We start from the raw sequence: 26,889 nt of genomic DNA on the forward strand, positions 1-26,889 counted from the left end.
GTAGAACCAGGAGTCAACCCTGGGCACAGCACCCTTCCCAAGGAGATGAAGAGGTCTAAGTAAAAGTGACCTCCTGGAGCAAGGGGTCAGCGGGTCAGGACAGCTCCTGCCCTCCTCAAGGGGCCACTCCCGTGTCTCTCAAGCTGATCGTCACCAAGTAGACAGTGGACTCGCTGCAGCCCAATCCCTCTTGATAACAACTAGCAACAGGGTTATTCCGTGACTCAGCCCCTTTCTGCAGTGCTGGCTGTCGACCCCATGGGAGTGTCAGACGTACGGAGAGGGATCAAGGAAGCCTGTCTTCAGCCAAGAGTAGTTTCCCGTAGTCCCATCCGTCTTCTAAGGTGGCTACATGAGCGGCTGAAGGCAATGACGTTCTCTGCTTCATCCAAGATCCCTCTGGCTGGCCATGAGTTGCTCTGCTCCTCCATCCCCCCACCCCACCCCGCTTCCTCACGCCCTGCTGGTGATGTGCTCTGGGAACAGGGTCTCTGGGAGATTCCGAGTTTCCTCCTCCCATCTCGGCCTCATGGCTCATCTCTGATTGGTTCGTGCTCTCTCCCACCTGACTTCCCCTCCCCTGGGGGCTCCTTCCCTCCAGGAAGAGAGGCCTTGCCTTCACACACCAACTCACACTCTCAAACTCCAGACCCCTGTTGCTGGGAGCATTGCCTGGAGAGCAGCTGGTTTGACAGGGGCTGGTCTTCCTTCCTCCCAAGCCCCAAACAATTATTTTTGTTTGCTTGGTTTTTGGGGTCACACCTAATGATGCACAGGGGTGACCCCTGCCTCCTGCACTCAGGAGTCACTCTTGTCAGTGCTCGGGGGACCCTATGGGATGCTGAGAATTGAACCCGGGTTGGCCGTGTGCTAGGCAAACACTGTACCCGCTGTGCTATGGCTCTAGCCCCAGGCCCCAAACTGTTGGCCCATGTGAAAATGGGGAAAGGAGCAGAGGTAGAGGAAAGAATCAGGGGGACCTGAGAAAAAGGACCTGGTGGGGAACCCTAGGTCTTAAAGGGGGGTCCTGGGTTCCATGAAGGCATTGCTATTGGACCAGCTTGTGGGTTGGGGACAGGTAAGGGACTTCTAGAGAACATCAGAGGATCTTTTTATTGTCAAGCTGGGCACAGGGCCAGAGAGCAGTTCCCTGCATGGAGGGGGCTTTCCCAGTGGAGGAAGAAGATCCCTTTGAAGTTGAGTTTGGAGAGGTCTGTTACCGCCCAGAGGGGACATGGAGGAGCAGCACTGAGGTCAGGTCAGCAGGAGGGGACAGCTGTTTGCATATCCTGTGCAGGGGAGAATATCAGACTGGGCAGAAGACCCGGAGGCAAAGACAGCTGCTCTCTGCGGCCTAGGGTGCTGTGGCTTAGAAGGTCTCCTTTGTACAATTGTGACTGTTTTCACACACACACACACACTCACACACACACTCACACTCACTCACACACACTCAATCACATCTTCTACTCATGTGGGATGAGTGAGTGGAGTCTGGAGAAGGTGGCGAGTGAGAGTCGGTGGCCACTCAGTGACCCACCCACCTGGAATGAGTCCACAAGCGTCTGTCTGCATTTCCGCCTGGAAAGGTAGAGTAAGTCCACTGAGACATGGAAAGACAAAACCGAGCTGAGCTCAGCTGGAAGAAGCAAGAATGAGTATCTCCTGGCCACCCCCGACTCCCCCCACTCCCTATCCTCCCTCAAGGCATGGCTCCAAGCTCCAGGCCAGGCAAGGGCCAAGATTGGGACCGCCTTGCTGGAGAGGGAGGTTCTGGTCGTCTGCTCCTGTTGTGTACAGAGGCGACTGGTCTGGCATCTGGGAGGGCTGCCTCACCTACCCTCCATCCTTCCACCCAGAGAGAGGCTGAGTGAGGCTTGAGTCTCTGAGAGTTTTACCTGAAAATGTTCACCCTGGAGACAGGGCTAGATGGGTGACAGCTCTGCACCACAGAATATATTATATTCTTTCTTGTTTTGTTTCCCTGATAGTAGAGTGGGCCTGGCCTTTGCATCATCCTTGATATTGTTAGGAAACCAGAGATGATTTAGAGTGTATAGGAAGATCTACATAAGCACATAAGATCGTGTCATTTTTACAAGGATTTGAATCATCCCTGTGGGATCAGTATCCTCCTGTGTCCCAGAACAAATCCCCTGTCCTACCTTGGACCTCTGGAGATCTTTTTCCAATGTCTCTGACCAGAGGGAGTGCCTTGTCCTCATTCTTGACCCAGAAGGAGCCCCTAGAGATAATCTGAAGAAAATCACTATGTGAGCTAGTGGCCCGGGGGGTGGGCAGAGAGCGAACCCCATCCGCCTTTCAACCCTGAGAGCAGCAGAGGGTAGCAGAGGAAGACAGGTGACTTCAGCAGGGAAGGCTTTGGGGATCTGTGACCTTTCACTCTTGCGTGGAGCCAGGCAGCTGAAAATCTGTAGCCAAGGGCCCTTGTGTGTTTTCTCAAAGGGTCCTAGATCTGAAGCCCCAGAAGAAAGAGCAGAGGGTACTCTTCCCCCCTCACCCCTGCCAAAGTTCTAAGGGCTCTTTATAGCTCCTAAGTCATCCCTGAGCCTGTCTCTAGACCCTAGATCTAATTTGAACGTGATAGAGGTTAGTCCTTCCTTTAAACACCGTCCAGTTCCCCTAGCTGGCGGTTCACCTGATTGCCTGGGCATCTTACCAGTAAATTAAGTTTCAGGAAATTAAGGTCCAGGCTTCCACAGGGCTATTAGGGAGCAGCTTTGCTGACTGTGAAGGATGGCCTGAGAGTGTGCCCTATGCCAGGCACTGGTGGCTCTTTCAGTACCACAGTGCCCAATCCTGTACAGCTTCTGCCTTTAACCAGCCAGGTGGCAGGGCGGGCCATAGCGTAACCAGCAGCCTCCCTGACCCACAAGGCTATCCCACACAGAAGGCAGGACTTGTCAGTGGGTGAATGGAGCAGAGACTGAATGACAGTATGAAGAACAGTGTGTTGTGTTTTGTCCTGGCCCGTGGGGACCAGAGAAGGCTGGTCTAAAAGGGATTGTATGAAAGGTAGAAGATGAATGAATTCTTCCACATGAGGTGTGTGGGGGGGGGGCGCGCATAGAAAGAAATGGCATGTGCCAATGGTGTGGGGTTGGGGAAAGGAAGAGGTGGTAAAACCAAGGAAACCCTCCTGGGTGGAGCTAGGTGGTGGGAGCCAACGTGGGGAGGTGTGAGAAAGGCAAGGCTTGTGAAGCGTGTCGGGCTGGCTTGTAAAGGACACTGTCAAGAGGACTTAGATTCCTCCCCCAAGACGTGGGGCCTCTTAGCCACCAGGGTGAAGCTATTGTTTGCCTGCACTAGGGTCAACCGAGGAGAGCATTTTGACAGCATCCTTGTTGTCACCTGTCTCCCGGTGGTGCTGGGAAGCGTGATGCCTTCCAGAGTTCTCTGCTGGAATCACACATGCATGTGGGTGATGGCCCTGATGGAGGGGAGACCCTGGGATTGTGGCCCTGTGCACTCCACTCGGCCTGGGTTCGAACCCCAAGTCTGGGCACTCACACTTGGGAAATACCCAGCATGCACCAGGACTGTGAACATGGACCCTGCAGAAAGAGTCTCAGCTCATCTGCACATCCATGAGCAAGTGACCGCTCCTGGGTGCCTTAACTCTTCCAGACCCTGTCGCTTGGATTACCTGGGGTCCAAGAAGGCCTGGTCTCAGTCCCTTGTCAGGCACTGGCCACCGCTCATTGGCTCTTTCTCAAGGTTCCCTGACCTACCCCTTGACCAAACTCCCAACTCGAAGCTCGGGTCTGAGTGCGTGACGTGATGCTTTCTCCTTCCGGGCCCAGGCAGTAGTGAAACCTGTGTCACCACTGAACTCCTAGAGGAGGAAGAAATATGGCATTCAAACCTCAAACTAAATGATTTATAAAAGAAGGTGGGGGGGAGAGTCGAGGGTAGTGGTCAGTGTGCATGCTTAGTATGTGTCCAGCTCAAGTTCCATCCCCGGAACTATATTACCAGGTGCAGTCCTGGAAGTCTCCAAGAATTACCAGGGCGCCTGTACCTCCCAGGCATGATAAGACCTGAGCAGCATTGCACCCTTAGGTCCTTGCATTAAGTCACGGGCCCGATGGCCAAGAATTGCCAGTCGGGTCCCAGAGCATCCCAAGAACAATTTGAAAAGCCACTTCCTGCCCCCACCCCCTGTGTTCAGTTTTTTAAAAAAATAAAGAGGGGGCTGAAGAGAAACAGTGTCTGTATCTTATTTTAAATGAAGCCTACCTCTGGAAAACTCCATGCAGGTGACATTGTTTCATTGACGTCCCTTCTCCTAAAAGTAAAGCCGGTCCGATGGTCAAGCAGAGGAAGCAGTTGCTGCCCTGGGTAGGAGTTGGTCCAGCTGGAGCATCACCTTGCCTGTGTGTAAAGCTTCCTGGGAGAATCCACAGAGGAAGTCCCACCTCCCAGCTCCAGGAAGTGATGCTCAGAGCTACTAGCGTTCTCACTGTAGTTCACGCAGTGCTGGGGTTTCTGTGTCTCACCTTCAGGACCAGTGGCAGAAAAGAAAGTGTTCCTTGAGAAAGCCCGTAAGTCCCGACCCCTGCTTCAGGCCCAAAGCATCAGGGATGAATATGGGGTGGTGGGAAGCTGGCTCCTGATGGTGAGGCCTGTACAGCGTTGTGTGGGGCCCGTGTACTATCTACCTGCATGCATCCAACCAACCAGCAAACGCAAGTGAAATATGCGCTCTCGCTCTCTCTCTGCAAACATACTTTCCAAGAGGTCTGGAAAGCCGGATTTGAAAACTCCAGTCCCCACCACAAAGCCCAGTGTACAGCACGGCGGGGTGGAGAGAATCATCCCTGAGGCCCTGGGTTCTCTCTCTCTACTCCTGCCTCTTGTACCAGCCCACCACACTCCGCATGAGTAGTGCCCTCGGGTCTAGGAATGCACACATGTGAAGCATGATCTCTCCCTGGGGGAACAGATCCATGACCGAGCTCACTGAGAACCTGGCACTGTGCTCAGGGGCCATACACACACACACACACACACACACACACACACACACACACACACACACAGCATTCTGGGATCTTGGGAACCCAGGAGCCTCCCAGGGGGTGGGAGGTGGTCGTGGTTTCCAAGGGGTGTCCTCTTGACCCCACAGACTTCTCACCCTTGGGAATGAACAGGGTCTCTTCGGTGGGAACTGGACCCACCCCAAGGTGGTGTCCAGCAGCCAAGAGACTGGACTAAACAATTCGAGAAACCCTAAGCACGCCATTGCCTTCTGAAGGGATTTCCTTCTATGGATTCCTGTATCTTATATCTCCAACCCCCTCCCCGCCACACACGGAAGATCCTGGGGAGTACCTCCCAGTCACCTCCCTAAGCCAATTCTCTCAGCCCCTCCTGCTGCTCTGTGTGGCCGGCACACTCTCCACAGGTGTCCCCCCACCCCCCACCCCCCACCCCCCACCCCCCACCCCCCACCCCCCACCCCGGCCCTGTGCTCTATTCAGCAAGGGCTCGTCCATCCAACTTGGGCACAAGGGCATTGTCCAGGGTTGATGACTGGAGGTCTCCTGCGTGAGTGGAAATAAAGCAAATACCCAGTGGATCAGAGGCCTCGCCTAGGACGGTGGAGACACCGGAACTCAGAGCCAGGTGTGAGGATGTGCAGAAAGGTGTGTGTGTTTTCTTGTCAATTGCGACTCTAATGATGGACTCACGTTGCCCGCTCTTCCCTTTCTCTTACACCTTACCTACCTACTAAAGGAGGAGTTCTTGCTTGGTAAGTGGATATGATCCGCAAAGACTTGAGAGAATTTATTAGAAGCCACTGAGAGCCTTAGCTTCTTCCTTCTCCAGGGGGAACGGACACACACAAACTCTCCGTTAGAGAGCTTTTTTTCGTTGCTTTTCAGTCAGACGATTTGACGCCCATTTTTATTTTTGTGTCCCTGCCCCCTTTTCTGTTCCCCTTGAGTTGAAAACTCGAAAAATGCCATTTTGTGACCTTGACTCGATATTATTTAAATTAAAAAAAAAACCCTCTCATCCTGATTTCATTTCTTCCCCCCGCATTCTATTTGTGTAGGCTTCTCTGCAGATGTTTTCTTAAAAAAAAAAAAAAAACAAGTCAAATTCATTATAAATTTGGTTGACATTTCAAAGTTTGGCTTTATCTCCTTTTTTTGTTTGTTTGTTTGCTTTTTAAGTTTCAAGGTCTATTTTTTAGGCCCATAGCCCCCATTTCTTTCCCCCCCTTCTTCCTTTATTTGAATTATTATTATTTTTTTTTTAGGTTCAGGGTGTTGACACGCCCCTTCCCCTTTCTCTTAAGTTGTCTCTTTTGTTTGAGTTAATTCATTAGAATTAAAATTTTGTATCATTTCCTTTTTTCTTTTGTTGAATCTGGATCGCATGCTTTTTTTCTCTGCATGATACCTAAATTTTCCAAGTTATACTAGCAGGGGGTTAAAAAAAAAAATCTTCTTTCTGTGGTACTTTTTCAGGAATTTGTGCTTTTCTTTTTTTTTGGTTGTTTTTTTTTTTTTGGCGTCTCTCCTTTCTTCTCTCTCTCTCTCTCTCTCTCTCTCTCTCTCTCTCTTTCTCTCTCTCTCTCTCTCTCTCTCTCCTTTCATTACAGTGCATCATGATGGTAAACATTTCTTGGTTATTTAGACACAGCCCCTAGGCCCAGCAATCAGCAGTATCCGATGGGTGTTTTTGCTTTCAGATCACTGGGTCGGGGTCTGCTGCTGACTTCTTTACCAAAACAGCCAGCCCGCTCACCGCGTCTCGAGGACGCTCCCAGGAGTATGATTCTGGCAACGACACCTCCTCGCCACCCTCCACGCAGACCAGCTCTGCCAGACCCCTGAGACAGGACAAGGGGAGCCCTGCCGAGGGCCTGAGCAAGAGCCGGGAGCTTCACAGTGGCAACACCTCGGATTCAGGGAACTCCTTCACCACCTCCTCCCCCCAGAACAAGGGGGCCGCTTTGGAGAATCTCTCCCCCACCAGCAAGGGCAGAGAGTCCAGGTAAGTACCTCTTCTTCTTGGGAACCCATGTCAGCCTCGGTCTTGGTCTCTCACTCAAACCCCACATGTCCCTGATTCAGGAGTCTTTCCTTCCTGAGAGAGGAAAATGCAATTCAAAGCATGATTATTTTCTTTCTTTCTTTCTTTGGGGACCACCCCTGGCCATGCTCAGGGAGCCACTGTGGCAGTGCTTGGGGGACCGTGCTGTCTGGGGCTCGAGTCCAGGCATGTGCATGCTAAGTATGCACCCAGCCCAGTGAGCTGTCTACAAGCCCAAGAACAAACGGCTTCAAGTCCAAGCTTGGACTCTACAAGTCCAAGAGCAAACAGCTGAATCCAGGGGTTCTAAATACATATGAGTGAACATATTCCTGGACCACATCATAAAATACTCCTTACCCATTTTTCATAATTACCACATCATATTTGATGGGGTTCAGACAGTAGGCAACAAATCATATATTTCCCTCATGTATATATATACATATATATATATATACACACACACACACATATATATATATATGCCTCTTGGAGTGCCTGGCAATCTACCGAGAGTATCCCAGAGCCTGGCAAGCTACCGAGAGTATCCCAGAGCCTGGCAAGCTACCCGTGGCATATCCAATATGCTAAAAACAGTAACAATAATGGGTCTCATTCCCCTGACCCTGAAAGAGCCTCCAATATGGCAGCGTTGGGAAAGACGAGTTAGGAGAGGCTGCTAAAATCTCAGGAGTAGGATGAATGGAGACGTTACTAGTGCCCGCTCGAGTAAATTGATAAACAAAGGGATGACAGTGACACAGTAATACAGTGATCATTGGGAGTCTGTCCTTCCAGTTGTATCTCAGCTCTGCTTTCCTCTCTACGGCTTAGTTATCAATCAAACCCTCCCAGAACAGTGGTAAATTTCCTAACAGTTTAGTCACTCGGTGAGAAGAATACCTCTTTCCCCAATTTTTTGCAAAGTACCAAGGCTGGTGCTTAGTCACTGTGCCAGGTTCAGCCTGAATGATTGGACGAATCGTTCTGACCTAGGGAATGTTGTTCATGACATCAATGGGGTGGTCTGGTTCTCTGACAGGAAAGTCTGGGTGCAGATATCATGAGAAAGGGTAGAGTTGGAACTGGCAAAAACAGCTGTCTATTTACCCATAATCTCAGGAGAAAAAAAAAAGTCCCTTTCAAATCATCTTATTTGTTGTCCTTTAAACATATACCATTGTTCCCAATTCACTGAAAATTTAGACCCCCCACAAAGACCAAAACTGCACTTAATGGTGCAGTTATAGCACCATTGCTTAGCACTATATTGCTTATAGCACCTTGATTCATAATGGTCAAAACTTGGAAGCCACCACGGTGCCCTTCCATAGGTGAATGGATTGATAAACTGGCACATCTGGACAAGGGGATATTACTCAGGGCTCCCAAGAAATGAGCTGTCAAGTCATGAAAAGATGTAAAGTCACCGTCAGTGCACATTTCTTGTGAAAGTGGCTCCATTCCTGAATGGTTCCAACTCTACGACACGTTCTAGAAAAGGCTAAACTGGAGACAGTGGAGAGCTCTGTGGTTGTCCAGGGTTAGGGAGCAGAAGAGGTCAAGATGAACAGGTCAAGAGCAGACCTGTGAAACGGTTCCATATAGTTATAAGGGTGACTCTGTAGGGTACACTTGTCACAGCCCACTGGGCTCACAAGTGTGTACCCTTCTGTACATGATGTGGGTGTGGGTGATAGTGATGCATGAGTATCAGCTCCAAGAGGGTAGCAAATGTCCCCTCTGCTAAGGAGTCAGTGCACAGGAGAACCACGGGTATGTGAAGAATCTGTTTCTATTCAACGCTTTGTTTTTATAAGTTTATAATTTAAATATAAATTATGTATAATTAAATATAAATTATAAATTAAATTATATAATTAAACATAAATTTAAATAATTTAAATATAGATTTATATACACATGTAAATATATATATATATATACTATATACTATGGATTCTTGAATAGTGCAGATGTGAGGGGAGCTGACTCTGGTATAATCAAAATCCATATAGAACTGAATTTATCACGGTGGGAGATGGGGGGGTCCAGGCGGGGGGCAACACTGAGACAGTGGTGGAGGGAAGCAGACGCTGGTGGAGGGTGTGGAGCTAGCACGTTGTATGCATAAATTCCTACCATTAATAATAATATAACTATGGTGTCGCCAATACAATTTTAAAATATTTTTTAATAAACTTAATTGATGGTGAAATAAGATCTAGCTGTAAAAAATTTCCACATAGAACTTTAGACTTCACCAAAACTTAACTCCCAGTGACCCCTTGGTATTTACCAATGACTGGTTCCAGGACCACTCCATCTCCAAGTCACCAAAATCCATAACTTGGTATCTCTGTCTTTCATTTATTTAGTTTTGTCTTGTGGGGGGGGGGCAGGCACAATCAGCAGTACTTGGACCTCATTTCTGGTTCTGCACTCATAGTGGGTTCAGGGGACCATATGGGATGCCAAGAATCAAAACTGATTTGATCACGTGCAAGACAAATACCTACCCACTGTACTATTGCTCCAGCGTTGGTATCGCTGTAGCACTGTCCTCCTGTTGTTCAGTTACCTCGAGCAGGCACCAGTAACCTGTCCATTGTGAGACTTGTTGTTACTGTTTTTGGCATATCGAATATGCCGTGTGGGCGGGATACTCTTGGTAGCTTGCCAGGCTCTTTGAGAGGGATGGAGAAATCAAACCCAGGTCTGCTGTGAGCAAGGCAAATGCCCTACCCGCTGTGCTATCGCTCCAGCATTGGTATCTCGGTTTTTAATAGTAAACACTCTCCTTTGCTAGAATCCATGAAAATGGAACCATCGATCTGGAAGCTAGATATATTAGCTGAGATAAATGCCCATAGAAGTCGATCCTAGGCATGTTGTCCAAGTTCCTAGCCATGCTGTCCACGGGTCAGAAGTACAGAACCATCACCATATCTCTACAGTCACATACACAGACAGAGAGAGATGAGTCAACAAGACTTGACTTGGTTGCCCATCTCACCACTTGCTACCTGTGTTCACCAGGTTTTCCTACAGAAAACCCTTTCATGCTGTGGCTTATGAGCCAGTTCTAATTCTTCATCATACTCTTACTCGAGAAAAGCCAGAACAAAATGCTTCATCACTGAGTTCCTATCACAGTGACAGCTACGAACGTTCACTGATCACTTACCTTGTGGCATTCACTCAGTTACCAATCTCTCAGCCCGTTCTCAGGCCCTTCCTACTTTCAGCCTCATCTTGGTGCTGCAGAAACAAAAATGATATGGCCCTCTCTCATGTCACATGGAATGGGGCACACGCAGACAAGGAAAAAGGCAAGGAGGGAGGTGAGGTGCTCTCTACCAGACTTAAGTCTTCCTTCTTCAGGAGGTTGGCATCAGCTTCCAGACCCAGAAGCCTTGGTTGTCCTAGGCTAGCCAAAATCTTAGCCTTGGAGCTGGGAAGGGCTTCTTCCAGGACAGAGCACCCTGTCCCCAACACAGAGTCTCCTCTAGTACTGGCCAAACAGCTTGGCATTCACAGGTCAGCCCTGGCCCCAGTTTGCTTGTCCTGGGACATCCCTGGACTCCGTTCACACCCAAGCTTGGTGAGAGTCCAAGACTGGGTCAGAGCAAATGTCAATATCACCAGGAATAGGTAGTGAAGTTTCCAGCTGAGAGAGGTAGGACACACATCGGCTGATATTCTGCAATCCCTTACGCAGGAAATACTGAAAAGCTGTAGCAACCCTAACAGTCACAGTGACTGCCATATACTCACTCCTTATTATATGCCAAGTTCCAAAGCAAGTGCCGGTCATGTCTTATTTTCTTTAACTCCTCATAAAAACTTTATGAAGGATTGCCCCCTACTTTTTTTTGGATGATAGAAATTGAGGCTCAAAGTCATTAAGAAACCCAGCTTAAGGACCGACACCAGAATTTAAACACAGGTGTCTCTCTCTGGAATGGAGCCCGAGATGCACTCTGCAGTTACCTGCTTAATTGGACCCAAGTGGACAGCCACGCTAAATAATTGAGACCTGGCTTTTACTTTGAAATATAAGCAATCTCGAAATTCATGGTTCTGTATGCCATCATGTTAGCTAGGAGCAGAGACCTGGGCGGGCAAGAGATATCACGCTCCATTAGGGGAACCATAGATTCTGGAGTTCGGTGTGATAGTAGGGGTGTGGGCTTTGGAGCTGGGTGGCTCAGGCTCTGGGACTCTGGGTGGCCTTAAGTAAATGATTACTCCTTTGAGTCTTCTCTATAGAACAGATAGTAATAGTGCCAGCTTTGTAAGGGATGCGGGGATCCGAGTGAGATACTCATATAACATTTATGACACGAAGAGGCTCAAAATGTTCATTCCGGAGACTTTATGGATGAATTAGGATCAACACACATCAGGCTTGGGACTAGCTTCTGGAACATGGGTGTCCAGAGCCCTGTCACCCCCAGGCCAGTGTGTGGGGGAGGAAGAGTCTTTACAGAAACAAGTGAACTTGGTAGTGATTTGGGGACAGAACGGATCTGTGGACATCACTATGCAGACTAAGGAGGGTATCAAGAGACTTCCAGAAGGGTGAGGTCAAATTGAACCAAAGTCTGAGCCTTGAGAAGGAGCTGTCAGAGAAGAGGAGGGGGAGACGTTTCCACATGGTGGGAGTGTTCTAAGGCCTGTAGACAGGACAAGGACAAGGATATTTCAAAGGAACAAGTGGTCCATGATGGCTGAGTCAAGGAGCAAAAGCTGGAAGTCAAAGGGGGAACAGATGTCGGTCAAGATGAGCCTTGAAACCAAATTCACATTTGAACTTGACCCTTGGCCTCAGTGAACATATCTGGAGAACCCAGAGAGCACCCAGTCTGGCTGCTGGCAGAGCAGAAGTGCAGAACCAGGACTGAGTCCTTGTGGTGTTTAGTACAAGTATCTACCTTTGCTTTAAAGCAAGCTCCCAGAAGAGAGCGATGCAGAGAGTCTCTTGCCCGCACGCCTGGCTGTCTTCCCCGGGGCCCCTCGGAGGGGATGGGCTCCAGCTTCCCTCCCCACCCCGAGCAGAGCTCCCGGCAGCCGAAGACCACCGGAACCTAGCTACAGCCATGCTGGAGGCCCCTCTCCACTGTTCGGATAGGCCTCGTGCATGAAGGTACCAGCAGAGGAACCCAGGTGTGTGTAATCCCATCAACGGCCAATATCCAGAGAGAGACTTAAAGCAAGCTCTCAGATATCATGTAGCCTGCTTCTCCCTCTGGGAGAAACTGGAATCTTCTGAGAGTTTCCTGCCCACATGGGGCAGCCTTGCAAGCTTCCCATGGTGTATTCATATGCTAAATCCAGTAACAAGCTGGATCTCATTCCCCTGACCCTGAAAGAGCCCCTAATGTGACATCGTTGGGAGGGCCGAGTCGAGAGAGACTTCTAAGATCTCAGGGAAAGGAGGAAATGAGAGGTTACTGAGCCCGCCCAAGAAATCGGTGATTAATGGGATTTTCGTGATTTTGTGATCTACCTTTGAGTCTCAATTCCCCGATCTGAAAATGGGACTACCCTGCAGTTTTTCAGTCCTAAGGGGATGACAGGTCACCTTCTGGATTTTTACCATATCCATACTCTTATGATGTTAAGAAATTCTCATGTGTTTTTTTAAAATAGAAACCCACCAGAATAGAAACTTAGTATCTCTTGCCTTCATCAGAAGGCACCAGTAAAAATACATGATGAAAATAGTAGATTTGGGCTATTACAGCAGGTGGGGAAATTTTGCCTTGCATGTGACAGACATGGGTTTGAACCCTGGTACCCAATATGGTTCCCTAAATACTGCCAAGAGTGATCTCTGAGTGCAGAGTCAGGAATAAGCCCTGAGCACTGCTGGGTGTGGTCCAAAAGCCAAAACAAAGAAATAAGATAAAATAAACAGTAGATTTCAAAGTCAGGAGGAAGGCAAATTATCGGTCTTTCTCATACATGAGATGTGGAGAAGCAAAGCGAGGAAATACACAAAACCAATGAGAACAACCTTGGGCGCTCTGGCCTCAGTACTGGGGTTGCGGGAGTGTCGGGGCCATAGAGTGGGAGGAAGGGTTCAAAGACTGATATGTAGAGGAGGAAGTGGAACTTTGGCAATAGTTGCAATATGATAACACATATTCTGAAGATGTGTGAAATTGGATCTCTGAAACAGGTAGTTTTATAAACCAACATGACTTTAATAAAAAATAGCAAATAAAATACAATTGAGAGAAGAAAAAATAAGAGAAACAATCAGTGTTTCTTTCCCGTTGCTTCCTCGAGCCTCTGAGCCCAATGCCCTCTCTCTCTAAGAAATTGTAGGTGGTCAAGGGCCAGGAAGATTGCCCCATAGTTGGAAGCCTGCCTCATGAGCTGGGGGCGAAGGCAGCTGGAATAGAGAAGGGATCACTAAGTCAATGATGATTGGAGGGATCGTTCGGGATGGGAGATGTGTGCTGAAAGTAGATAAAGGACAAAACGTGATAGCCTCTCAGTATCTATATTGCAAACCACAATGCCCAAAAGTAGAGAGAGAGTATAGTGGAAATTGTCTGCCATAGAGGCAGGGGAGGGTTCGGATGGGGAAGAGATACTGGGGACATTGGTGGTGGAGAATGTGCACTGGTGGAGGGATGGGTGTTCTATCATTGTATGACTGAAACTCAACATGAAAGCTTGTAACTGTATCTCACAGTGATTCAATAAAAAAAAAAATGAAGGCCACTCAATACCTCTATTGCAAACTACAACACCCCCAAAGTTGTAGTTTTGGGGTGTTGTAGCGAGAACAAAAGGGAATGCCCTGCCTCAGAGGCAGGGTGGGGTGGTGGGGGGATGGGGTGGGGGTGGTGAGAGGGATACTGGGATCATTGGTGGAGGAGAATGGGCCCTGGTGGAGGGCTGGGTAAACGATCACTGTATGAGTGAAATGCAAACAAAAAAGTTTATAAGTTTGTAACTGTACATCACAGTGATTCACTAATAATTTTTTTTAAAGCAGCAAGAAATTGTAGGTGTTATGAGAGGAGGTTTAACAAACCCAGTGGAGATTTTTTTTTTAAGAAAATAAACAACACACACGACTGGAAAAGACTTCAACCGGAATAAATATCTCACCAGGTGGTTTCATGATGAGATTTCCCCACACCCTCACGCTCAGGCCCAGTGGTTCACACGGAGCGAGCGATGGTTCACAGCCTCGCAAAGACAAAGGTGTTGGCTTGAGAATACCCCAGCGCAGAAGGCAGCTCACTGCTAACACACTCTCTCCTTTCCCGCCCCCCATCAGAGGGTTGCAGTCGCCCTGTCTGGAATGCGCAGAGGTGAAGAAGTGCCCAGTGGTCCAGGCCACGCCCCCGAGCACGCCCCTTCGAGGCTGCTCCCGAAGCCCCTCCTATGCCAGCACTCGCTCCTCCAGCCACTCCTCTGGACCCCCCAAGCCCAGGGCTTCCCCCAGGTACACCCGGAGCAGATCCACCTCCTCTGGAAAAAGGTGAGTGCAGTTTTGCGCTTCTCTCTAGGGAGCGAGTTAGGAGGTCGTTGAAAATGCCCTGAGTCCCAGGAGGAGGAGTCAGATTTGAGTTTGAAAAAAAAAAAAATCTTTCCACCCGTTCTTCCTCGCTGGTAGCTTTAGGGGCATGTCAGTTAACACCCTCTCAGGAACTTCAGGATCCTACCTGCAAGATAAACACGCTGGCAAGCATCCTCCTGAAGAGTGTTCTAAGCTGCGATGCACTTAGCTCTCTGTACTTGGATTGTTTGTCATGAGTAGCGTTTGTTATTCTTGCGTTTGGCGTGATGAGCACATGTGTATCCATTAGCCCCTGCTCCGTGCCAAAATTACCTCCAAACTTAGCGTCCTTAGGTAACTAGTATTCACTGAGCATCAGCGGGCTGGGCTCAGCCAGGTGGTTCTTCTACCCTCACCGGGACTGATATGTACATCTGCCACTAGCTGTGGTCTGACGGGGGACTGGCTGGTTTGGACGATCCCCTCTAATTCATCTCTACTGTGTGGTCTCTCGTCCTCCAGCCGGTGTGTTGGGGCTTGTTCTCATGGTGACGGCAGGGCTTCCAAGAAAAAGAGCTGTCATGCATGGCCTTTGGAGCCTAAGCTTGGAATAGACCTGACATCTCTCCTGCCATTCTCTTATTCACCGCAGCTCACAAAACCAACCCCAGTGCAAGGGATTTTCCTCTTAGTGAAAAGAGCTGCCAGACCACCTTGCTAGGGGCATTGGAAACAGGGTGGAGTGCATTCACTTCTGCACCGTAGGGCTTTTTTTCCCAGTAATCATTGGCATGCACTTGATTTTCTCTCCTGCAAAATAATAATGTATCAGAAACACAGGCAGAAGACTTTAGGAATTGGAAGTTTCCATAATCAATCTGTCACTGTCACTGTCATCCCGTTGCTCAAGGATTTGCTTGAGTGGGCACCAGTAACGTCTCCATTGTGAGACTTATTGTTACTGTTTTTGGCATAACGAATACGCCACAGGTAGCTTGCCAGGCTCTGCCGTGCGGATGAGATAATCCCATAATCAATAATCCCATAATTAATCTATGTGATGGAACTTCATGGAGTTCATGTCCCTCCACAATTAGGAATTGCCAACTGTTTGGTTTTTGCAATATGTGAGAAAAATTACTTGCTTAATTGGTTACTTCAGGATCACGTTTTTTTTAAAAGACAGGATAGCTGAAAAATATTAAGGTGACATAAACAGAAGAAGAAATTGTAATAAAACCAAAAGGAATACAAGAGAGGTTAAGTTCCAAAGGCATGTCCGACCCTTCTGTATAATTTGCTATGGTGGTAGCCTGCAAATATGATTCTGAGCTCCCTGGCACAGAAACCAAAATGAGAAATGGCCCCACTAATTGTTGCAATACTAACCAATAAAGTGCAAGGGTTGATGCAATTGTTTAGGAGATCAGTAACTTCTTACCTTTATGCAATATGACTCAGATGGTGCTGCAACAAAGGGGCACTGGTAGGAAGCAGGGGAATGCCTGCTGCCATCCTTTTAAAGTATCTGAGAACATGTTTTTGTTTGTGGTTTTTGGCTCTTTTTTTTTTTTGGATTGCTTGTTTTGGGGCCAGACCCAGTAACTGTTTTTCTTTATTTTTTTGTGCGGAGGTTATTTATGTTAATGTTTGATTTTGTGGTAAGATTCTGCCTTCAAACCTGACACACTGTCACCAGTTACTGGTCTTTAATTTGGTTTCATATGGTGTCTTCCATTTCCTTTATCATAGCATTATCCTACTAAGCATGACACCTGCAATTCCTTGATTCACTCATTCAACAATAATTTACTGAACTTCTCCTATTGTCAGGAACTATGCTGGATATTGGAAATATACCATAACTAATAATCAATGTTCTTTTGGCACTCACAGTTCAGCTGTCCCATACTTAGTTTTATTATTTTATTTTTATTTTTTTTAATAAAAAAATTTTTTTTGAATCACCATGTGGAAAATTACAATGCTTTCAGGTTTAAGTCTCAGTTATACAATGCTGAAACAACCATCCCTTCACCAGTGCCCATATTCCACCACCCAAAAATAAAAAGACAGTACACCTTCCATCCCGCCCCCCCTCCCCTCCCCTGTAACTGATAAATTTCACTTTACTTTCTCTTTACTTTGGTTACATTCAATATTTCAATAAAAACCTCACTATTATTGTTAGGAGTTCCCCACTAGAGTCAGACCTGTTGTGAAGAGATAGGTTTTGGATTTCTGTACTTTAGCAACTAAGTCCAGGGAGATTTCTTCCAGATATTGGATCACTACAAACTTGTAACCTCTCATCTGTGGTCATCATAATATGGCGGTCGCCACACCCTTCACCCCCGGCAAGGAAGAGGCAAGAGAGAGAAATACCTTTACCCTCCTGGGCAGGCATGGGGCCGCGGCTTAGTTCTCAGTCTGGAGACATTCTGCAAGGAGCTGCCCATACCAAAAGTAGTTTAGCTGGCCTCTGGAGTCATGCTCGTGCAGCTGCAGAGGGGCTGCATGCGTGCGGCCCCCAGGATCACATCTCAGCAGCAGCCCCATACTTAGTTTTAAATAAACACTTGCATGGTCATCTTTGTTGCTTCTCCTGTTTCCCCCACTGGACTAGGAATTCTTGTGGGTGCAGATTCCACATCATAATTCTCCTGGTCCCCCATAATCTGTAAGTGTGCCAGGCATTTAGTAAATACAAGTTATATCTTCTCAAATGAGATGTAGTTCCATTCTAAACGTCTCAATATCAGATAAAACATAAAGATAAAAACCGATTGTTCTACCCCCACAAAAGCCTATAGAAGGTCAAAGAGTATTGGACCAAATTTGAAACTGTCATGCCTCAAATTAAAATGTGAAGTGGGATTAGAGCTTGACATGGCCTAGAATGTTATATTTCTGAGTTACCTGGTTGTTCATAAATCCACATTTGTAGAGCTATGCTCAGAGGTAGACTATACAATTGTCTAGTATGTCTTAGATGGACAAATGCAATCAGAAGCCCAGATATTCATACATTCAGCCCACCATTGGCTATAGCACCAGGTCCTCTAGTGAAAGGGGTATCACTCATTTATCTAGTCATCAGGTATTTTCTGAGAATTTACCAAACTCTTAGAGTATGAACTGCATTCTGCCTTGCATTTAGGGCACTATGCTTGATACCTTGTACAGTTTCCACAGAAATTCTTGATCTGTGCTGCTTAGTTTGGCAAAAGGGAGTTCTAAAGCACTAATTTCCCCTTGAGCTTGGGTCAGACAAACCAACTTCCCACCTCTTTCTTATAACGTGTCTCAGAGCCAAAGAGCAGGTTGGCAAGAGCTAATTCTCTAGGAACCATAACTGGATACTTTCCCAGCCCACGGAGATGGGACAAGTTATTCCTTGTCCACACTGCTTACATCATCTTGGCCTGCATGTAAGCACAGAGTCCCAGAGTACTATTTAACATTCTAATGATGACTTCAGAAAGCAGAAAGGGACTAAGAGGCACCTAGGTGAGGGCAAGGCATAGCAAGGCTCCTCTGGTTAAAAAGAACAGATGAGCAAATTTCAGCATTTCTGCGTGGAAAGCTGGCCAACACAGCATGAACATGTCTCTGAAAGCCTCTTCTGTGCCTAGGGCAGACATTGCTAATCCATCACTGCGCTATCCCCCACGGAACACAAACCTGGCTGTGCTGTTCTTCTTGGCTCTGGCTGATCATAATCAGAATAAGTGATGAACATCATTCGAAAGACTGACTTTAGGGAGATGAGAAAGAAGGTCAGATGTCCCTGGGAGACTGGTGAAGAATCCAGGGTGTTAGCCCTCCAGGAGTGGGACGAAGACAGGGTATCATATAGTCTTGTATTGGATGCAAAACAATTCGGTCTCACAGAAGTCAAGAGCACTTTATAGCCAGACAGACATGGATTCAGTCCCATACCAGCTGAGTGACCTTGAACAAATGATATTATCTCTATGTTTTGCCCTCTCTTCACTGGGATTGATACCTAACCCTCAGGTGTGTTGAGAATATTAGTAACGCACACCAAGGCTTAATGTCTGGCACTTAGCAAGCACATACTAATCATAGCTAACCTTTCTCGTGTGTTGACTGTGCGCCAGTATGCTATGCAACTTAATCTAATTCACTGTCAATCTGCAACTCTCTATGATCGATGCTGTACTTATCCCCATCTTAAAGATGAGAAAACAAAGACTCTGCAAAGCAAAATTACTGGTCCAAGTTTTTTTTTTAAATTCTTTCTTTTTTTTAATTGATTCACCATGAGATACAGTTACAAGCTTTCATGTTTGAGCTATTAGTAGAGCTAGTAAATGGCCAGGATAGTAAGAATTGGGTAAGAGGACGATACCAGCAAAGAGCGGGGATTCTACTGGCCAGTGAGGGTCTGATTCTAACCCCCCAGGGCAGCAGGTGAATAAAGGGATTCCGGGGCAGACCTGGCAGAGCCTAGCGGGCATCTGTGGGGGGCTGTCTCCTGTCCTCTAGGTCCTACTCCCGTTCTCCCAGCTATTCCTCCAAGTCTGGCAAGAGGAGCCCACCTAGCAGAAGCTCTAGATCCCGCCGCAGCCCCAGCTACTCACGCTACAGCCCCAGCAGGTACCGGCCCCACCCACTCTGCCCGGGCCCCGCCCCTGGCTCTCTGGCCCCGCCTCCCATGCACAGGCTCCTCCTCCCATGCACAGGCCCCGCCCTGTTGGTCCAGCCAGCATGGGATGGGGCGATGACGGAGTGCTAGTAGTTCCTTCCTTGGTTCTTGAGCACCAAGGCACTCAAGCGCATCCTGGTGTCCTAAGGGATCCGCTCCAAATGCTCCTCCAGGACTCACTCCCCGGCTTCATCACACACCTCCTACTTCCCCTCGTCCCAGTATTTAGAATCCATCACCCCCTCTCCCCGCCCGCCGCAATTCTTAGACACCAGGCCCGTGTAATGTTCCCATTCTCACCCCAGGCTAACGCTTCTGCTCATGCACACCCTCATTCCCACAAGTGCCCACCCACCCACCCCCGGGACTCTGCCTTCTGGGATGCGGGGGGCGTGCACACCCCCATCTCCTATGAGGCTGGGGGTGGTGGTGAAAGGCACCCCGATGGGGAAAGGGGAGGAAGTGAACACCCCTGTCCCAGACGCTCGCACAGAAAGAGCCAGGCCAGCCCGGGTCCCCAGTAACCCCAGCCCCTTCTCAGGGAGCGGGACCCCAAGTACAGTGAGAAGGACTCACAGCCACGGGAACGAGAGCGCGTGCGCAGGAGACGACGGTCCTACTCGCCCATGAGGAAGCGCCGGAGAGATTCCCCAAGCCACCTGGAGGCGCGGAGGATCACCAGGTGAGCCCCCAACACCCTCACTCCCTGCCCTGGCTCTCCCTCCACACCCACTGCCCCTGTGGGCGTGGCCTCAGCGTGGCTGTGGCCGGTGGGTGGGGCCTCCCCAGGACATTCGTGATGTCTGAACCAGAGATAGAACCAGGTCCAGCCTGAGTGGGTGGCCAAAGCAAGGGGGGCGCAGGACTTTGCCTAGAATGGGAGCAAGCCCAGTTCTCAGCCCTCAGACCCACATGCTGAGATGCCAATTCTAAAACACTCATTTGTAATTAATTATACCCCGCGGGCATCAAGGGCGGATCCACAGGGCAGAGCCTGGCAAGCTACCCATGGCGTATTCGATATGCTAAAAACAGTAACAAGTCGGACAATGGAGACGTTACTGGTGCCTGCTCAAGCAAATCAGCAAATCGACGAGCAATGGGATGACAGTCACGGTGATCAAGAGCGAAAGAAGAAGGTGAACAGGATGGTTTAGATAGGAGCCATGTTTTTCCCGGGGCAGTGCTGGGTCTTTGGGGTAGCATCCTGGCTCTGCCACTTTGCAGGTGACCTGGGAATGGCCCTTTCCCTGCCAGAGTTTCTGTTTTCTCCCCATGCCATAGTGGAGCAAATAACTCCCAAGAGGATGGAAAGGATGGCAAAGAGACGTGAATGTGCTTTGTAAGCTTACTCGTGGACCCCCGGCCCCCAAGAGCCCCAGGCCAGGAAGGTCTCCAGGGAGAGAAGCCCTGGGAGAGAGAACGGGGGTCTGAGCGTGTGTGATTGCCCCCAGCTTGATAGCAGGGAGAGATGTGAGTGCAGCCCTGGCAACGGCGGGGAACTCATTCCCCTGACCTGCAGGACCAGGGGTGCTCAGCGGCTTGGTCCAGGGATGCAGGGGGAACGGGGATGCCCCCTGCCCAGTGCCTCTTCCCAGCAATGAGCTGGAGGAGGGTAAAAGATTGCTTGTGCCCTGGACCATAGGATGCGAGAGGCGAGGTCTTGGCTTCTCTGCAGAGAACAGTGTTCTTCCCTACAGAACAGCCCAGAACATAGGAAAGGGCTCCCTCCCCCACCACCTCTTTAACCAAAGGCGTCTTGGGGGTCCACCTGGAGGAAGGCTGAGATAGAGGAGCATTTCTAGGACACGCTCGGGCTCCCTGCTGAGCCCCGCAGAACCCACTCCGTGTTCCTGAGTCTCCGTCAGCCTTGCTTCGTCTGCTCCGTAACTGGACTGTTATTTCCTGCACAATATTGTTTGTGTGCGCATGGTAGAGGGGAGGCCAGGGAGGTGGGGCATACCCAGTTGTGCTCAGGGCTTACTCCTTGGCTCTGAGCTTAAGGATTGATCCTGGCATGCTGGAGGGACCGTGTTGGATTCCGGGGTTTGAACCCAGGTTGATTCAGGTGGGCGCCAGGCAACTGTCCTGTCTGTGGTACTATGGCCCTCTCCTGCCCTATTTTTTTTTAAATCTGGATCCTCTGCCCTCTTTTGCTTTTTTTAAGGGTCATGCATGCATTTATTTGAAAGGAAATGTTAGCACTATGGTTCGTGAGAAAATTAGTTCCTTGCCATAAATAGGAGGACTCAGTACGAGCACAGCAGACCCCAGTGAAGGTTCCAATGCGGGGATGGCCTGTTTTGCAAGACTCGTGAGCACCAAGCACTGAGACCCCCGTCGTCTCGGAGTCCACAGAACTGCCAGGGGGAAGGAAAGGGAAGGGGGGGGATTTTGTGTCCAAGGATGGGGGGTGGGCATCAAAGGTTGCCCCGTGACCCTCTGGGGCGAGCTGGAGAGGATCCGGCCCTCACTGTCCGCGCTCTGCTCTCCGCAGCGCCAGGAAACGCCCCATCCCCTATTACCGGCCCAGCCCGTCCTCCTCCAGCGGGCTCAGCAGCGCCTCCTCCTGGTACAGCGGCAGCAGCAGCCGCTCGGCCAGCCACAGCTACTCCCGGAGCCGCAGCCGGAGCCCCAGTCACAGCCGCAGCCGCAGCCGCAGCTGGAGCCACAGCCGCAGCCGCAGCCGCAGCCGCAGCCGCAGCCTCAGCCGCAGCCGCAGCCCCAGCCGGAGCCGCAGCCGGAGCAGGACCCGCACGAGCTGCAGCTCCAGCTCCCGCAGCAGCCCCAGCCCAGCCTCGCGGAGCCGCAGCCGGAGCCGGAGCCGGAGCCGGAGCTACAGCTCGGCAGACAGTTACTCCAGCACGAGGCGCTAAGCGGGGCCCTCCCTGGAACAAGCCTCCCCGCACCCCTGCCCTGCCTTCTCCTGGGGGAACCGACGCTGCGGGGGCCGCCTAGCTGCGCTTCCTGCCCTTCTGGGGAGGAGAAAAGGAAGTGTGTGTGTGTGTGTGTGTGTGTGTGTGTGTGTGTGTGCACGTGTGCGTGTGCCCGTGTCTCTGTGTGTGTGTGCGCGTGTCTGTGTGTGTGCGTGTCTTCAGTCTCTGCGTGGATCTGCGAGGAGCCACCGCCACCAGCACCATCATTCTGGGGGTCATCTGGGGCCTGGGAGAGGACGGGCCATCGGGACCGCCCCCTCAGCGGGACCGCCCCCTCAGCGGGACCGCCCCCCCCCCCAGGGCTCCCAAGAAGCCGCTGATACCCCCACAGTCAGCCTGGCAGGACAAGGGGGAGAGCCGGTTGTGTCAGCACCGCCTTTCCACCCTCCTCCCCCCATTCAACCATGGCTGCTGCTCATGGACCCCCAGAGAGTGGTGGGCTGGGGTGTGGGGACAGGAGGGGACTCAGGGCCTGGGGCGGGCTAGGACGGGTGGGAGGGGAGGTGATCAATGCTTTCAGAATTCCCCCCGGCAGGCCAGAGCACAGGATGGAAGGCTGGGGTTCAGGGGGCAGGGTCGGGTCCCAGTAGCGGGGCCCAGGGGCAGGGCTCTCTGTTAGGAAGTCGAGAAGCACCGAGGAACGGAAACTTCTGCTCCCCCTAGCTCCGGGTGTCAGCGAAAGCGAGACCCCGTGGGTTCTCACAGTGGAGCCTCTCGGCCATTGACGGAGAGAGGACCCAGGGGCCAGGAGAGGACAGCTGGGGCTGCAGCCCTCTCCCCAGATTCACCTCCGTCCCACCCGCTGGGCACCCACCAAATTCCACGAGACCATCTGCTGAGCTTCCCCCGGTGCCCGGGCCGGTTGCCAGCCCCAGCGCCAGGCAGTCTGGCCTTTCCCGCTGCCCGGCGCCTCCCGGCCCCTTCCCCACGGCCAGGCTGCCGTGACCTGGACCGTACCCGAGTTGCCCAGTTCCCACCGGCCCTTAGCCTTCAGCCACACCCTCTTGGCCTCTCAGGAATCGTACCCAGGCGGGGGCATAGCTAGTCTGGTTTGGGGAGAAAGACCCAACTCCAGAGGGTTGGAGGCAGGAAGGGCTCGGGCTCGCCACCGTTTAGATTTTAACTCCCTCTCTCCCGTGACCCGGGCTTCTGGGGTCCCTAGTCCACTCGGGAAGATCCACCTACATCGCTGCCCTCACCCCACCTTTCCTCTGCCACCGGGCCTGGGTGAAGAGGGAAAGTTGATCCCTGACACACAAATGCCACCAGCTGCTCTGTTCCCCAGCAGGCCCGGAGGACAGGGGCCGGACGCTGAAGCTTCTTAAAATAAACCCTCGGGCATCCCCCTCAGCCGCTGCCTGGCTCTCTCTGCAGCCCGGCGGGTGAGTTTGCCAGTTTGTGGAGGCGAGAGCAGCTGGACACAGAGGGCCAGGAAGGAGCAAAGGAAGTGCGGGGGGACATCCCCAGTTGGGGAGGCCGCGGCGAGGCCTTGGGCCCCCAGCCTCCCTCTCCCCCAGCTCCCCAGGGAAGACAGTCAGAAAAACATCTAGTATCATGGGAACAGGGTCGTGCCCCCTTCCATCCTCCCCTTGCCCATCACCCCAGTCCGGGGAACCTGGTACAAGGGTCTCCCAATCCTTCAGAAGAAGAGCAAAAGGAGGTAGCCTGGGTGGCCGTGGGGGTCCGGGCTTCCACCAGGCTGCAGTCCCACCTCCGACACCGCCAGATGCCCACGCAGTGGCCACGGCAGGTCGGACGCTGGTGGCAGGGCCCCGGGAGGGCATATATGTACAGCACCTGTAAATATCCTTCCCCGCCGGCGATCCGTGCCCCCCACTGGCATCTCCTTCTGGCATCAGACTGACGGTCCCAGGCACCATGCACTCTCTAGAGGACAGTGGGTAGAAACCCGAATTCCGTACCCCCAACTCCAAGGGCCCAATGTCATTTGGGGCTTCTAGCAAACCTTTTATTTATTATTTATTTTATTTATTTATGTTTATTTATTTATTTATGTGTGATGACTTTTCTGTCTCACCCTCAGTTGCCATTCGCAGTATTCAACTATTTATTTATTTATATGGAAAGGGTGTGTGAGTGTGTGTGTGTCTGTGTGTCTGTGTGTGAGTGTGTGTGTGTGTTTGGGGGGGGAATGTGGGGAGAACGTCTCAATGATTTTTATGCCTCTGTTTTCTTTTCCTCGTGTCTCCATGGATGGGATTTGAGACACTGGGTATTGACCCGGAAGCACTTCAGACCCAAGGTTTATAATCCAGAGCAAGGGAGGTCTGGGCTTGGGTCCTAGTTCCTTGCCCACCACTTCCTCCCGGAGGTAGCTGGAAGGTAGAAACGGCCAAGTGGCCTGCGAGCTGAGATGGCATCACAGGCCACGTGGCCGGGGCAGAGTCTGAGTCACCTGTGCAGTCATGGTCTGTGACGGCCCTTTTGGCAGGCAGAGATGTTATCTATGGACAAAAACGTAACACTCATGGGAGCCACTGTCTGCCGTTGGGTGGACTGTGGGCCAGTGACAGTGACTTTTGCTTTAACACTGGGAGTGGAGGCCCTTCTTATCTGGAGAGAGCGGAGCAGGAATAGAGCTGAGAGGGGGGCGGGGGGGGGATGAGGAGAGCCCCTGGGAACTGGTCTCTGGCATCTGGGGCGCTTGGAGAGGTTTCCTGTTACACTGGCTCAGACTCCGCCCTAGCGAATTTCTCATCATCCTTGGTATGGGAGGTGACGCTATTCCTTCTGTGATACACACACACACACACACACACACACACACACACACACCCATGCACGCACGTAGCAGCCATCCTGGGAAAGAGGCACAAAGCCAAAGCCTTTCTTTTTCCTTTTACCGCATTCCATCAGGGGGAGGAAGCTCAAATCTCTTTCTGAAATTAGGAAAATATTTAAAAGATCAAAGGAACGGTCAGAGGTTACCAACAACCCCCCTTCCCGGCACCGCCACCAAGAAGGTCACTTCAGAGCCCCTGGACGGACCAGCCTGCAGGCACTGTAGCCGTCCATCAGCAGAGTCTCCCACCTGCTGGCCGGCCACCGCTGACCCCGCTGGACCATCCCAGTCACCCCTCAGTGCCCGGCAATTTGCCAACGGGCTTGTCCAGCTTTGCATGTGGGGAGACTTTCTGTAATCTCCCTGGTTGCTTCTCTGCCAAGGGAGTGTCTCTAGCCTGGTGAAAGTCCGCATGAGTACTCCTTAAAGGCCTGGGGAGTCGGGGAAATCTCCGAAGCCTCTCATCTCCCCCACATTTTCAGGGGCAAACTCTTGTTGGGGTGCTGCTTAGGTGGACCCTTGTTGGCCTGACTCCCTGCGGGCGTCACTCTCAGTATCTTTTACTTTATCTGGACGGCCACCGGTTGAGGGACAGGCCTTCCCTGACAGTCCCACGGTCGGGAGGGCCTCTGGTTTGAGGTCTTGCCCAGGACGTTCCTGTTCGAGTGGACACAGTCCAAGAGTCCCTTCCCTCGGGACCAAAGTGCCCACCTCAGAGAGGCGCAGTTCCCCAGATCCAAGCTCAAAGTGTTGGCCGAGGGAAGGCCTGGACCAAACTCTAATCACAGGGTGCGTCGGCGGGGAGGTAGAAGGGGAAAGCAAGCCAGCGGAGGAAAGTTTTAGGAGGTTCTCCCGCACGAGAGTGAAAAGCAGAGAGGACCGTGGCTCGTTCAGACAGGCTGACACCAAGCCTTCTTCCAAGAACACGTAGGAACACTAGTAGACTGGTTGAGTTCTCAGAAACAAGACAATACTCACATGCAAGGGTCAGAGGGGATTTTTCTGCCCCAGAGAGCAACCCCCCACCATCACTCCATTTACACATACCCCTCCCTCTTTCCCAAGAGGCTTCTCTTGAAAAGACCCCAATTCAGGGAGCGCCCATAGATGCAGAAGGTTTTTCCTTCTCAAATTCCACTTCCATCATTTCTTCCACTAGGTTGGTGCCTATTACCCTCCGCCACGGTCTGTCTTTTCTCCACTTGGTTCTGTTCTCTGCTCCCGCAAACGTCACTTCCCACCCACCCCCCTATGATACAAACAAACAACAAAACAAATACACAAGGTACCCCCCCCCCCAAATCCCTACCTCTTGGGGCCCACGGAGATCAGCCCACGAGCCTGCACTAGCCTGGGATCCCGTGTCATCTCACAAGGCCCCGTGAGGCCTCTTCCTTCTCGGGCCTGAATGAGCCAGTGATCCCGACCTCCTTGTCTTCACTCGGGCAGAGGTGCTGTTCTTCTGCTTCACGTGTGTCTGGTCACCGTGATTGCCCGTTGTAAATGCCACGATGGGGGCCCCTCTTTCGGACATGACTTATTTAATAATTTATTTCCTATTTATTGAGTGGAACTGGGTCGAAGAGAGGTCTTTTGCTCCCCACTCAAATTTGGTATTGGAAATTGCTCGCTCTCCTCCTCCCCTGCTCTGGGCGGGGGGGACGGAGGGGTGGGGGGCTCTGTCTGCAGTGGGGGCGTGAGTGCCCAGGTAATGAGACTGGAATCGCCGAGCAAATTGGAATTGGCAGAAACGGAGGCTTCAGCCATACAAATGAAGCGCGAATGGAACTAAAACACTGGTGATCTCCGGGAAAACCTCATTTAGATGGAAATTAATTGAGGAATAAAATGCCTGTGCACGAACCAGCCTCCATTAAAAAGT

General features: G+C 50.8%; 1 protein-coding gene across 1 annotated transcript in view; it reads left to right on the forward strand.

Annotated features, from left to right (window-relative positions):
- The window catches only part of SRRM4 (serine/arginine repetitive matrix 4), a 166,345-nt gene extending 140,088 nt beyond the window's left edge, over positions 1-26,257 (forward strand). The window contains exons 9-13 of the mRNA XM_055146584.1: positions 6,725-7,029; positions 14,375-14,578; positions 19,109-19,219; positions 19,810-19,950; positions 21,766-26,257. Coding sequence (XP_055002559.1) covers positions 6,725-7,029; positions 14,375-14,578; positions 19,109-19,219; positions 19,810-19,950; positions 21,766-22,144 — 1,140 coding nt within the window. The 3' untranslated portion in view covers positions 22,145-26,257. The remainder of the gene's footprint in view (positions 1-6,724; positions 7,030-14,374; positions 14,579-19,108; positions 19,220-19,809; positions 19,951-21,765) is intronic.
- Positions 26,258-26,889: the final 632 nt, after the last annotated feature.

The sequence above is a fragment of the Sorex araneus genome, chromosome 9, assembly GCF_027595985.1.
Source record: "Sorex araneus isolate mSorAra2 chromosome 9, mSorAra2.pri, whole genome shotgun sequence".
Taxonomy (NCBI): domain Eukaryota; kingdom Metazoa; phylum Chordata; class Mammalia; order Eulipotyphla; family Soricidae; genus Sorex; species Sorex araneus.